The sequence below is a fragment of the Ovis aries genome, chromosome 10 (assembly GCF_016772045.2).
Source record: "Ovis aries strain OAR_USU_Benz2616 breed Rambouillet chromosome 10, ARS-UI_Ramb_v3.0, whole genome shotgun sequence".
NCBI lineage: Eukaryota > Metazoa > Chordata > Mammalia > Artiodactyla > Bovidae > Ovis > Ovis aries.
The window spans coordinates 34,459,692-34,473,663 of NC_056063.1; the positions used below are offsets into that span (position 1 = coordinate 34,459,692).

Genomic DNA, 13,972 nt, shown 5'->3' on the forward strand with positions numbered 1-13,972 from the left:
CCAGCAGACTTGGGCGGGCTTTCCTAACTCTCTGAGGCTGGTCTCACCAAGGGTCTCGCTGGGTCTCGTCTGCAGTCGCTGGGTCCTTTGCAGCCCCCGGCAGCTCGTGGTTGCAGGGCGGGAACAGACCTAGTCCTCTCTTGGTTGCCTGGTGCTCACCTTCCTGGGCCTCTGGGGAGACCCGCCCGCTCCCCTCCCACTCTTGTTTTTTTAGGTTCAAGACACTTCCATCATTGTTATTCTTTAGTTTTTTTTTTTTTTTTAAGCACCTAAATTGGTTTTGAACTCTTCACAAAAGACAGAATGTAGTGCTCCTTTCACATCAGGCCCTCTGAGCAGCCTACATATTCAGAATGTCGTGGACCCCTGTGTCATGGGGTGGGGCCTGGGTGTTCCTGAGTCTCACATGTGTCCTTGCCACATTCCCTTGGGCTTCCAGAAGCTTCCGACCTGTGAGAGCCAGCAGCATTGCATCAGGCAAATGGAGCTGGGGGACGGGCCGGCTGGTGGCTGGTCTCCCCACAGGCAGAGCTGGACGCTGTGTGAGGTTGGGGAGTCCGGGAGGACAGGCTGGGGAGAGGGTCAGGACTGAAGCTGGGAGGAGAGAACAGTGCTCGTGGGCTGTGTTTGGAGAGAGAGAAGAAACCTGGCCGGTCTCCCACACTCGCTCCCCCTGCAGGGAGTGGTGGGCTAGTAGAGAGAGTGCAGTGGCAGGGCTGTGTCCACAGAAGGTGTGTCATCTTTGCCGTCCAGAAGACCTCAGTGTGCACAACCCCAGGGGCGGCCACCTGCCTGCAGCAGCGGCCCTGGGCAAGAAGCCGGAAGATGGAGTGGCTGTACAGTCCCACGGAAGCTTCTGGCACAAGTTTCTATTGTAGAAAGAATAGTAAACCCCCAAAAGAAGCCACTGAGGGGCTCTCCTGAGTTGCCCGCTAGTCCTTTTTTGAAGGGTAAATGTGAGCTGAGGAATTGGCACTGGGTGAGGGCCTGAGACACGTGCAGTCTTTCCCTCTGTCTGGTTTTCCTTGCACTCGGGGCTGTTGGCTTTTCTGAGCCTCTGGAGTGAGGCTGGAGCCCCTCATTAGAGGAGGTTTCCTTTGCAGAGACCAGGGTCCTCGGTCCTCGGCTGCAGAGGGACACACGATGTCCCCGGGGAGGGCTCATTACCACAGCCCCCTCCTCTATCCAAGCAGCCTCCCCCACTCCACCCCACTGAGCTCCTGCCGGGCCCCACAAGGTGGGGGCGTGACTGGGGACCTCTGCTCAGGGACAGTGGCCGGTCACCACTGCTCTGGTCTCTTTGGTACCCATGGGTACCAGGGCATCTCCTGAAGGAGGATGTCTGTGAACCAACAGCCATGTGTCATTTCGGTTAGAAGCGGGCAGTTTAAATCAGACGAACGAGGCATTCCAGCAACTGTTTTCCTATGAAAACCAGCGTGAGCACGCGGGCCACCAAGTGAACTAGCAGGAGAAGGTGGTCTCTGCACCTCTGTCCTCAGGGCTGGCAGCACGGCTGCTCCCACACCCCCTAAACTGGGGCCGAACTGGATGGAAATGGGGTGGTAGGCTTATCTTGTTCTCTCCAAAATGCAGTGTTGTAAACTGGGAATCTATGTCCAGAGACGCGTTTTATGCAAAGAACAAAACCAAAGGACTTGGGCAGTAAAATAAGTGCACGCAGCACAGATATATATATATTACGTATATATACACACACACTCTTGTAAACGTTTTTACCAAGTGCTGGATATACAAGCTGTGTTGAGGGGACTTCGTGCAGCCTGCAGGGTGAGCCCGGTCACTATGACTCTGGATTCTGCTAAATCACCTCTTGGAAGCAGAAACGCTGCTTTTGCTCCAGTGACCTTCAAAGTGCCTTCTAGATCAGGGCCGCCCATCTGGAAACCCTTCCTTGCTCTGAATAGTTAGTGCCGTTACCGGGAGGTCCTGTTGCCATGGTGACATCCGTTTCAGGGGTGGCTGCAGGCACGAGGTAGTCCTCACCGTGAACTTGGGAGGTTGCTGCTGCAGACTTACTCACCGAGAGAGAAGGGAGGGGGCCGGGGAGGAGGTGTGAGAACCAGGAAGGCCGTCTGCAGCCCTTTCCTTGGCGGTGCCCCTCCTGAAGTCTTCCAAGGCCTTTTCAACCCCAGGTTTAGAGTGGGGTGCAGGAGCGGAGTTCAGAGGCTGGCATTTTGCTGAATGTCGGGATCACGGCCAGGAAGCCCAGTGCAGATGCAGACTTACTGAGCACACCTGGTTCGACCCGCCAACCCCCAACTTCAGAGACCATAGGAAGGTTTTCCTCTCTTTGGCCTAAGGCCTGCCTTGGCAAACCCTTGGAATTGACAAAGCAAACATCCATCCTCACTGGGAAATCCCATTCTCACCCGCAGGAATGCGATTTAGCCTAGTGACCCAGATAAGGCCAGCCAGCCAGTCACACCTTGTACAGAATCCACACCCTTCCCGAAGATGCAGTGATCCAGTCTCATCCAGCTACAGTTTTGTTTATACTTTTGGTTTTTAGACAGTTACACGATTGGGCATTTACTTATTTATTTTAATTTATTTATTTTAATTGGAGGCTAATTACAATATTGTAGTGGTTTTTGCCATACATTGACATGAATCAGCCATGGGTGGACATGAATCAGCCATGGGTGTACATGTGGGTATTTCAATGAAGCCAGAGCTCCACTCTGCTGGAGCATCTTACCGCATCTTCTCCTGGAAAGACACTGAGGATGCCAGGTCCCCGGGGAGGGACAGGCTTCCTTTGACATATGCACATGGGGGTTGGGAAGAACAGAGAGAGGGTCTTGTGTTAAGGACTGATGGGCAGTGGGGGAGGACCTTCCTTCATCTTTGAAATTAGAACCCACCGTTGAAACTTGGGTGCATAGGAAATGTTATAAATTATGGTTAAATCCCCTATATTATCAGCTAAATGTGGTTTGCTGGACAGAGTCTATGAGAAAATAGATCGCCTGTAAGTAACTCTTGGGATTCCCTGGTGGCTCGGATGGTGAAGAATCTGCCTGCAATGCAGGAGACCTGGGTTCGATCCCTGGGTTGGGAAGATCCACTGCAGGAGGAAATAATAACCCACTCTAGTATTCTTGCCTGGAGATGTCCATGGATGGCAGGTCCATGTGGTTGCAAAGAGTCATTTAGAACACAACCTGTTCATAAGGTGGGGGACTGGAGTTTGAGCTCCCAGTTAAAGTCTCAATTTCAGCAAGGTTCTAGGGAAGATGTTGGAATGAATGAGAGAAGAAAAGGGCCTTACAGGAATGGGGAGGGGAGAGTGAGATGGACAAGCTCAGCAAAAGGCAGTGCTGACCGTCGGCCAGTGCATAGCCAGCCTCACAGCCGAGGATGGTCTGGTTCAGTGGGCCCCTCTTCCATAGTCGGTCACTGGCTGGATGCAGAGGCCACAGTCCAGTAAGACCTGGTTTCTGCCTCTCAACCTTGTCAGAGTGTCGTGGAGCCAGCAGACAGGGACCAGAGCTGCAGAGCAGCGTGGCAAGGGCTGAAATGGCGGCGCACATGGGGTCCTCCTGAGGACTGGGGGGTGTCTGAGTTGGGAGGAAGGAGACCGTGCCTCCCAAGAAAGAGCTAATTTGAGTTAAAGATAGTTAGGCAGAGTGCATGTCTGTCAGGAAAGGAGAAGCATCTTCAGGTATTCCAAAAAGAGAAGCTAATAGAATTATCCTCTCACTCGGCTGAGAAACGAGAGAAGCCGGAAGAGCTCAGGCGGACAGCAGCGGGAAGGTGCTGCCTCCCAAGGCTGGAGGGAAATGGGGGGCCAGGTGCTGGCCCCCTTGTATAGGAGTGAGGCCCTGGGATGGGGCTCAGTCAGGCGGGGACCCCAGCAGGAGTGGGAGCCGGGGGCGGGGGTTGCTGAACAAGCCTGGGCCGAGACCCGAGCAGATGGGAAACCCTTCGTCTCCCTTCACCCCTCACTCGGTGTCTCCCATGGGCCCACCCACTGGCCAGCATGGCCGGAAGGCATTGGTCAGGAGAGCATGGGGACCGTGGTTTCCCAACACAGACAAGAATGGCTGCGAACGGCTCTGAGAGCCAGCAAGGAAGTGGCCCAGAGCATCACAGCTCGAGGAGGGGTCACTGTGAGTGTCAGCATTCATAGAGGGAAGGTGTGGCGGGCTGGGCTGAGATGTGACTCTTTCTGAGGCCCCAGGGGTAGCCAGGGACACTCAATGCAGTGGTGCCTGTCCGTTTGCACACTGGAAGGACACTGTGGCTGGGGGCTGAGTGAGTCAGACCGTAGGACAGGAGACTGGTCAGGGTAGCTAGCCATCCCGGTGGAGGTGTTGGAGCTGCGGCAAGGCCAGGACTGTTTAAACGCTCCGGACCTCAGGCCAGACCAGCGAGATGGGAAGGGAAAGGAAGAGGGCTGGGATGACCCTGGGGTTTGGCCAGCTTGTGGCAGTGCTGGCGCTGGAGCCGCGTCCCCCGCTGCCGGGGCTGCCCCTTCGCTGTCGTGGCTGCACGGCGGGTCCTGGTCTCTGTGCTGTGCTGTGACTCAGGGCTCTGTGCGTCCACCCCTGAGCATCCAGATTTCTGGGTTTTCTTCCAGTGTCGCATTTTCTATAATTTACCCTAACCTGTTATGAAAACCTCCTTATTTGTACGTGAGCCTGGTATATGTTCCTGAATTTCAGACTCGAGTACAAGTTCTTATTTAAAAATTACTGATCATGGTTGTTTTCAGAGAATTCTCATTACGAATGAAAAGAAATGTTCCCTTCTAAAGTTCATACGGCCCAGAATCCAGCTGGTAGACAATGGATTTCACAATATTCCCATCTAAAATTCTTTCTTGTAGCTCTGTTCATAAATATCTCTGGCTGAGCTCCCGTAATTTACAAGACTGGCTACAAAACCACTGATTGAATTGCAGCCCTTGTTACTGAATAGAGGTCAAAGTATTAGTTCTAAATAATGCAAGTTGGTATGTTACTCGGAAATTCCAGGAAAAGCTTTTTTCCGTGATTTTCAGTTTCATTCCAAGCAACAGACAACAATCACGTTGTTCATAGAATACTAAGTCACTGGTCTTTTAAGAAGCGTGTTGCCCCAATTAGAAACTCAGATACACATGTATTTTACTGGATCCTGAAACTTACATAAAGCTTTAAGCACACACTTTTTAGTGTTGTAAAAATTTGAACATATTCTTGTTGGAATAACATGGTGGTATGTAATGATGAGTTGTTGGTACAGATATTAGTAAGGCAGGATGACGGATATAAAATTCATGTCCATATAAACTTGAATAATTGTGCAAATCACAGTTCTTACTCCCAAAGAGTTAAGCAGTCTTGTTCTGAAGGCAGCCACATGAACCTGTTAAAATGATAAATATAAATATATAACATTAGAATACACTTTGGTAAAGCCATTTGGTGAGCTGCCTGGGCTTCCTGGGTGGCTCAGCGGTAAAGAACCTGCCTGCCAATGTAGTAGGCGAGCCTGGTGGGCTACAGTCCATGGGGTCACAAAGAGTTAGACACGACTAAGCAACTGAACAACAACTGGAACCCATAGAGTAAGGGGTTTAATCCACCTTAGGGAATTAGCAATGGCTTCTCAAAGGTGACACCTGCAGATACTCTTAAAGTGTTAGACCAAGGAAGGTTTAGGCTTTTCTAAAGCTGCTTTTACCGAGTTTCCACTATAACATCGAGCCATCCTTCCAGCCATATTGTTCTCCTTAATGTAGGGTCAGCTGTCTTCTTGGTTTGCAAAGAACTTTACGGTTTCACCTCAGAGAGTTCCACAGCCTGGAGGACCCCCGTCTGTGGGCCAACAGACAGCTTCCTATACCTGTGCTAGACGCCCCCTAGGACCGGCCATTGCCATGGCACCACCTGGAGTTTATCAAGGGTCCTGCTCACCTCCCACAGGCCAGCAGAGATACACACTGTCCACATCTCTTATTTTGTAGATGGTGCTGAAGCACGGATGACAGAAATGGCTTTACTTAAGATTCAGTTGACAGTTTAGACCTAGACCTGGCCCCCAGTCCTCCATGGAACATTGTCAAACCACCCAACATGAAAGCAAGGCTTCCCTGCACCCCCTGAGCCCTTAGGATCAGCTTCTCCCATGGGTCCTTGGTTACAGAAGGTCTCATAGCGCCCTCTGGTTGTGGTGTCAAGACACTGTCTTCATCCAGCCAGATTACAAGGGGGGATGTCTGCTCTTCTGCAGCTCCTAACAGGACCTTTATTATTACCTACTGTGCGGTCAGTGCCTATGACTGGACATGGAAGTAGGCATAAGCTGTCTGCTTCATTTCAAGATTGTGAGAAGCAGCAACAGCCACAATGCCTGTCCCTCCCAGAGTAGGTGAGGATGGGCAGGTGATGCTGGCTGTTAGGTTCATTCTGTGGCTGGTGGTAGATTTTGTATCCAACTTTGGTGCCAGGGTGAGTCGGGATGTTGCTGATACGGTTGATTCAGATGCAGTCCCTGGCTCTTCAGGCCCCTCACCTCTCTGTTTGAACAGTAGACCTCAGAAGGCATCTTCTGATGAAGGGAGCTGGTTAAGTGCACCTCAGAGAGGCTTCCAGGTCTACATCTGTGGAGCCTCCCTGGTTCCAGATGGAATCAACCCTTTAACTATGATTCTGCCTGGGAATCTGCCTCAGTGGGCACAAGCCAGGGGCAAAGGAAGACGAACCTGTCAGAATCTGGAGTGGAGGAGCAGAGGAGATCTCTGCATGAGGTCGGATTTTTTTCTGCACATGAAAGGGTTTTGCCAGATTGGGACCTGACCTCAAGGTCTGTATACACCTTGCTCCTTCTCTTCTACCTTTAATGTTGTCTTCAGAATATTTTTGGAACCCTGAACTATACAGTCCATGGAATTCTCCAGGCCAGAATACTGGAGTGGGTAGCTTTTCCCTTCTCCAGGGGATCTTTCCAACCCAGGGCTTGAACCCAGGTTTCCCACATTGTAGGCAGATTATTTACCAACTGAGCCACAAGGGAAGCCCCTCAGAATATCCATTTTGACTTGTGTCATGAAGACTTCCAGGACCTGACTTAAGTCAGAGTTATCTCACTGTGGACAATGACTGCAACCATAAAATCAAGACGCTTGCTCCTTGGAAGAAAAGTTGTGACAAACTAAAACAGCATATTAAAAAGCAGAAACATCACTTTGCTGACAAAGGCTCATATAGTCAAGGCTATGGTTTTTCCAGTGGTCATATACGGATGCGAAAGCTGGACCATAAAGAAAGCTGAGCGCCAAAGAAGATGCTTTTGAACTATGGTGTTGGAGAAGACTCTTGAGAGTCCCTTGGACTGCAAGGAAATCCAACCAGTCCATCCTAAAGGAGATCAGTCCTGAATATTCATTGGAAGGACTGATACTGAAGCTGAAACTCCAACACTTTGGCCACCTGATGTGAAGAACCGACTCATTGGAAAAGACCCTGATGCTGGGAAAGATTGAGGGTGGAAAGAGAAGGGGATGACAGAGGATGAGGTGGTTGGATGGCATCACCGACTCGATGGACATGAGTTTGAGTAAGCCCTGGGAGGTGGTGAAGGACAGGGAAGCCTGGCGTGCAGCAGTCTATGAGGTTGCAAAGAGTTGGACATGACTGAGCGACTGAACAACAGCAACAATTAGCAGACCATTCTCGGATCTCAGGGCTGGCTCTTGGACGGGCAAGCTTTGGGCCTGGGCTGTGACAGAATGTGAGGGAGGTGCTTAGGATTGTCAGCACCTCTTAAATCACCCTGGAGAGAGTGCCACTTACTTCTGCACCGGCTGCCACTGGCTCTGTCACAGGAGTAAGCTCCAGGAGATGGTGAAGGACAGGGAAGCCTGGGTGCTGCAGTCCATGGGGTCGCCAAGAGTCAGACACAACTGAGCGACTGAACGATGTCATGAAGCATTGAGCTTGGAGTCGGACGCCTGTGTTCAGATCCTAGCTTGAAGCAGTAGAGAAGAGCATAGCCTTTGGAGAGGGAGAGCTGTGGGACCCTCAGGTGACTTCCTTAACCTGCCCAGGTGCCCATCTGATGGTGCATAAAACAGGGATAGTCCTGCTGACCTCGTAGGCTTGCCAGTGCCATCTTGTTTCTGAAGTGCCTCGCACTGGGGTCTGACAGGCACGCACCCGGTAAACGATGATGAGCTCCCTCCCTGATTCCATTTCTGATCCTTCACTGAGAGCAGGGGAGCCATGCTCCCTCGCTGGGAAGGCCGGGCTGGCCTGATGGGCAGAGGCCATTGAGCTGCATGTTCACTCGGGGGAGAGCACAGACACTGTGCGGTGGGCATCTGGCCCGAGGGAGGAAGGACGAACATACGCTATTGGTTTGGTGTGAATTTGTGTCCGGATTTCTCATAGTTCAGTACTACCCTCAACTCTCTGGACTCCCCCAGCCAGTTAGCATCTTTGGTCCGAGGCCCCTCTAATGTGGTTTCCTTCCCAGAGCCTGACCTCAGGTCAAGTCAGCTTGGTCCCTCCTGCTCTGGTGGCCCCCGGGGTGTTTTGCATCTTTGTCATTAGAGTTTGGGGTATTTTGTAGACAATATGCAGCTCATTGTCTTGACATCACGACTCCATGCTTGAGGCCTCCTGTGTACTAAACACTCCCCTCCTATGAGCTGCGTTAAATTGAACCTGGTTCAAGTTTCCCTGTGATATTTTGGAATATTGTTGGAGTGTGTGTGTGTGTGTGTGTGTGTATGTGTGTGAGAGAGATAGAGAGAGAGAGATAATTGATGATGTCTTCTATTTTGAATAACAAGAAGACACAATCTCGAACTACGCCTTGGCTTTTTCATTCTAGCAGTTTTTCGAAAGTTTTCTTAAAACAAGTGCCGGTGGATTTCAGAGTTTACCATCATAAGGAATGCACAACCCATAGGCAAAATTTGCATTCTTCCCTTTTCATTTATGAATTAGGAAAAAATAACATTTTATTAATAGTAATTGAATAGTAATTGCAAATGGTTTTTATGTGATCGGCAGGCCTGGTTTTCTGTTAGCAACTCGTAAACAAAATAGCTAAGCCTCCATTGATGAAGGTTCTTCTTGGCATGACGGGCCTAACTCCCTGCTTTGTTTCCGCTGCAGGCGGTGACTGCGGAGCCCAATGTGCACGGCGGGCGGGAAGGCCAGGCCGGAGGCCCCCAGGAAGAAGGCCTGCGCGTGGGGCCGGGGGACATCGAGGCGCGCGTGGGTCTGAGCCGCGCTGACCTGCGCCCTCGGGCCTCCGGCCCCGAGAACATGACCACGGCGCAGAACGGCCACGGGCGCGGAGCTGCGGTCCCTGATGCCATCTCTGATCCCAAGGACTCCGGCATGGGGACCCACCCGGCGTGCCGCAACGGCGGCTGCAGCGGCGGCGGCGCAGGCGCTCGGGAGGCGCGGCTCAGCCCGGCCCGCATCCTGCGTCTCTTCTCTGCCGGCCCAGGCAGGACGCGCGCTGACCGCGAGCGGCCCCGGCCCGCCGGCCTCGTGGGCAGCTCGTCCACGTGGAACGCCCTGGCCTCCTTCCGGAAAATGGGTTCTTTCAAAAAACTGAAGTCCTCGGTCCTCCAGGGGATTCAGAACCGGGAGGGGTGGGATATGGCGAAGGAGGGAACCTTGGACCGCGATCTGGGCAAGTCCGTCCCCAACGGCGCGGCGGCGGGGGCCCCTGCGGGCAAGTGTGCCCCTGGGCCCGGCTTCGCCTCCGACGGCTCAGACCCCGAGGAACCGGACGACGGCTTCGCGCGTAGTGCCCTCCGGTCGCGGAGCCTCCGTCGTGCCTACGGCCTGGGGCGCATCCGCCTCCTCGACCCGGAGCCCCCTGGGCCGGTGGCGTGCGAGGCGCCGGAGCCGCCAGCACGCGAGCCCGAGCGGAATGGTGTCTGCCGGCGCAGCAAGAGCACCGACAGCCTGACCTTCCTCGGGAAGAGCTCTTTCCGAAGGAAGTCTGCCTCGCACTTGGCCGAGCTGCGGGGCTCGCGAGAGGGCCGGGTGCCCCGCAGGACGCTGAGCGGCTCGTCCGCCGACTCTGACGGCTCGGCCGGGGGCCCCACGAGGCCCAGGCGCTGGAGGAGCCCGCTGCGGGTGCCCGACCTGGCTCGCGTGCTCCGGCTCGCGGGGGGTGGCACGGCCGGCCGGACTGGGGAACCCGGGAGCGCAGGGCCCGGGCCGCGACCGCTCAGCCGGCTGCACGATGACTACTCCCGCCGCGCGGCTGCCGGCCCCGAGGGGTGCGGACGGGGGCGTGCGGAGCCCCGAGACCCTGGCCTGGTGGGTGCAGGCGGACCGCCCAGGGCAGCGGTCCCAGGAGGTGCCGCTCCTCGAGCCCAGGGCTCTCCGTCCAGCCCACCGGCCCGGGAGATGTCGGACAGAGACTCCGATGAACCGGGACCTGGCGACCGGTTTCCCTCCGAGCCTGAGCATCCTCTCGGGCCTCTGAGGCCCACCACACCCAAGCCCCCCAGCCCTCGGAGCCCCGATGCAGCAAGTGCCAAGTGTCCCAGCAGTGTCAGCGCGCTGTCCCTGAGCTCAGCAGACAGCGAGGAAAGGGCCGAGGGGCCTGCCCAGAGGGAGCAAGGTCTCGGGTCCTCCCAGGAGGCCGTGCCAGCCGCCTGTGACCAGGGCAGGGAGGACAGCGGCTCCAGGAGCCACGCTCAGCCCAGCCTTGGAGGGGCGTCTGGTCCAGAAGACAAGACAGAAGAGGTAAGGATCCTTGGTGGCCTGCCAAGCATGACGGGTGCCTGTCAGCGCCACCCTCCTGCCACTGAGATGGGCACAGGTGGTCCCTTCACCTTCCTGGAGGCACCGCTCCAAGCTGTGTTGCCCTCAGGAGTCTTCTTGTTAGGTTGCTGTTTCTCAGGTTAAGAAGTGATCTCTCTCTTTGTTGTGAAATGTACCACTATTCTGTGAAGCTCCTGGAGGTGGCATTTATACCACACAGTTCCTCCAGGAGAGATGAGCCCAGCTCTGAGCTAGATTTGGGAGAAAAGTTGAAGGCATCTCTCTTGTACCCCATGCAGCTCATAGGGGCTCTCAAAATTCTAATCTTTGAGACGTTATTATGACTTTCCTTCTCCTTCTGCTTTAAACTGTTTCCATGCCCTTTCCAACAGAGTTCGTGTGAATGAGATTGTTTGTTAAGGGACCATTACATGTTTGAAGTCGACTTCATTTCCCAAGAGTGAATTAGAAACGTGTACTGTTATACCTGTCAACCCTGAGTGATGATAGCTCAGAGAAGTTTTTATGATGGTTATTGTACTTATTTTTAGAGTAGAACACAAGCATCTCATGAATCAAATTCACTAATAACTGTCAAGGCTCCCAGAGCAATGTTCTTTTCATTTCCTGTCAAGGATCCAGGCAGCCTTACTGTGTAATTTCTACTCTATAAATGCATTCAGTAACGTTCCCTTGCAGAGCTGAGAGCAGAGGAGATGCATGCTTATGTCTGTATTGCAGAGGATTCTTCCCATAAGCTCCTAGACTGTGTGGTTTTTGTTGAGTTACTCAGTTGTGTCCAACTCTTTGCGACCCCATGGGCTCCTCTGTTCATGGGATTCTCCAGGCAAAAATACTGGAATGGGCTGACATTTCCTTCTCCAAAGGGTCTTCCCCATCCAGGAACTGAACCTGTGCCTCCTGTATTGGCAGGCGGATTCTTTACCACTGAGCCACCAAGGAAGCTAGACTGTATCACAGGTATAAATTGTGCCAGCAGTGGTTCCTTCCCATTGGCCCCCAGAGAGGACCTCAGTTTTGCCTTCATGCCTGCAGAGAGCGTGATGATGCAGCAAATTCGGAAGCCAGGGCAGCCTCTGAACTGTTTTGTAACCTCTGCATTGTAGGGAGCCTTAGAAAGGGGGCCTACCACAGATCACTTTCGGGAGATCTAAGTCCACCTCACAGGTCCCTGGGTAGCCAGAGAGTGAGACTGCCTCACTTTTTCTGGATCCAGGCTTGCATGGAGACCTCGGGGCCAATCTGTCTTCCAGAGGTCCTGTTTGTTGATGACCACTTGCTCATTTGCATATTCCTAAAAGGAGTCGGTGTAGCGGTTGTAAGGAAATGGGACTCAGTGCCAGCCAAGGGAAGAGTCCCGCCTCAAGGCCTGAGCCAGTCTGGGCTTCACTTCTGCCTGGATGATGAGATGACCAGTAATTCCTTACACCAAGCACCCCGTTCTGCCATACTGATAGTTTAGGACACCCGCCTCCTCCTCAAAAGAGGGATTTGCTGTGGTCAAGAGGGTTCTTTGTGTTAAAGGTGGGGACTTCATTTTCTGTTTAACAAAATTAATAATAATTTTTTAAAAGCCATTAAAGTATTTTATTCCTGAGCACATATTAATTAAATATATTCAGGAGTTTCTGACTTATTTACTTCCCAGGGTAATTTTTGATCATTATACAATTTCACATTTATATTTGCTGTTCTTAGTTTATAGCACTTAGTTTCTACCCACAAGGGATCACTGAGGAGAGGAAGCAGGACGCAAGCAGTTAATAGCGCAGGCATGTTGATAATGCTACAGATTTTCTTTAAGATGTTTATTACGTTTTTAGGTTGCATTCATTTCTGCAAAATTCTCATGTAACACGTCAAGCTTCCTCTTATATGTGCTAGTTAAAGTAAATGACGAACAGATAAAAGACTGATTTTGCCCAATTTACGTTGTGTATGCTGGTAATCTTCAGCATATCTTCTCTGTTACTTGCAGAGAAGTACTTGTAAAAGATAACATGAAACCTTCTCTTTTATTTTGTCATTTAGAAGCAAAGTGCAAGCAAAATGAAGCAAACAAAACAAACCAGAAAGCACCTTGCTTTAAAATGCAGCAATTCTAATCTTTCTAGGTTAGAAGCAGTATTTGTCAATCTTATATGGCCACAATAAAACTAAGTATCAGCCTTTACTATATTTTAATGTACACTGTGTTATTTTCTTAGTTTATTGATAGTATGGTTCCACTAGTGGGCTTCCCAGGTGGAGCTAGTAGTAGTCAGTCAAGAACCCGCCTGCCAGTGCAGGAGACACAAGAGATGTGGGTTCAATCCCTGGGTCCAGAAGATCCCGTGGAGGAGGGTATGGCAACCCACTCCAGTATTCTTGCCTGGAGAATCCCACAGACAGAGGAGCCTGGAGGGCTACAGTCCGTGGGGTCACCAAGAGTTGGACATGACTGAGCAACTTAGTACGTACGTAGTATGTATGATTCCACTTACATGTTTAAAGCTAGCTTGAGCTATGGTTATTGTTGAATTTTAAAAGATTGAAAGCTGTACATTTTATGATATTTAAAATGCTTATCATGCAGTTTTAAATAAAGGGGAATAACTTTGTAACTTAGAATCATTTAGAAGTAAAAGTGACAATCTTCGAAAAACTGCGCACAGTGGAACAAGGCTGTGTCCCAAAACCACCTCCATAGCGTTGTACTCCTGCCACCTAGTGGTAAACGTTGTTGTCACAACGATGACCTGGGAATGAAACTGAAATTGTTACTTGGTAGAAAAATGCAGTTGAGCGTTTATACCCGTTCCCTTATAAGGGAGCAGGCACAGGTGTAGTGTGGCTGCTGGTGTCCCTGCAGAGTCACCCAGTAGCTCACTGGCTGAATTTGGGGCCCTGTCCTTGGTCCTGCAGAAAGGATGCCCTAGTTCCTGGTGGTGCTGAGTATGCCACAGGTGAACTCTTTCAAGTGATGAGAATCCATTGTAACTCCTTTACAGGAGCTTCAGACTTTTAGTTTGCCATTTGAAAGATGCCCAGCATTGGGCAGACCCTTAAACACCTTAAGGGTAGAGCACGGGAGAGCTCTCTCTATCTTGGAGGTCTGTAAGAACCAAGGAAATTATGTGGCAAACGCTTGGCCCAGTGCTTCCCAGCGGCCGTCGCGGTCTGCTGTTCACTCTCCTTTTGTGATTTCTCCAACCTAGATT

The 13,972-nt window shown here is 51.8% G+C and overlaps 1 protein-coding gene across 5 annotated transcripts in view; it reads left to right on the forward strand.

Annotated features, from left to right (window-relative positions):
• SPATA13 (spermatogenesis associated 13) overlaps positions 1 to 13,972 on the forward strand; it is a 230,255-nt gene that overhangs the window by 161,096 nt on the left and 55,187 nt on the right. For all 5 annotated transcript variants that reach the window (XM_060394101.1, XM_060394103.1, XM_060394104.1 and 2 more), the window contains exon 2: positions 9,135 to 10,733. In XM_060394101.1, the coding sequence (XP_060250084.1) occupies positions 9,135 to 10,733 (1,599 nt within the window). The remainder of the gene's footprint in view (positions 1 to 9,134; positions 10,734 to 13,972) is intronic.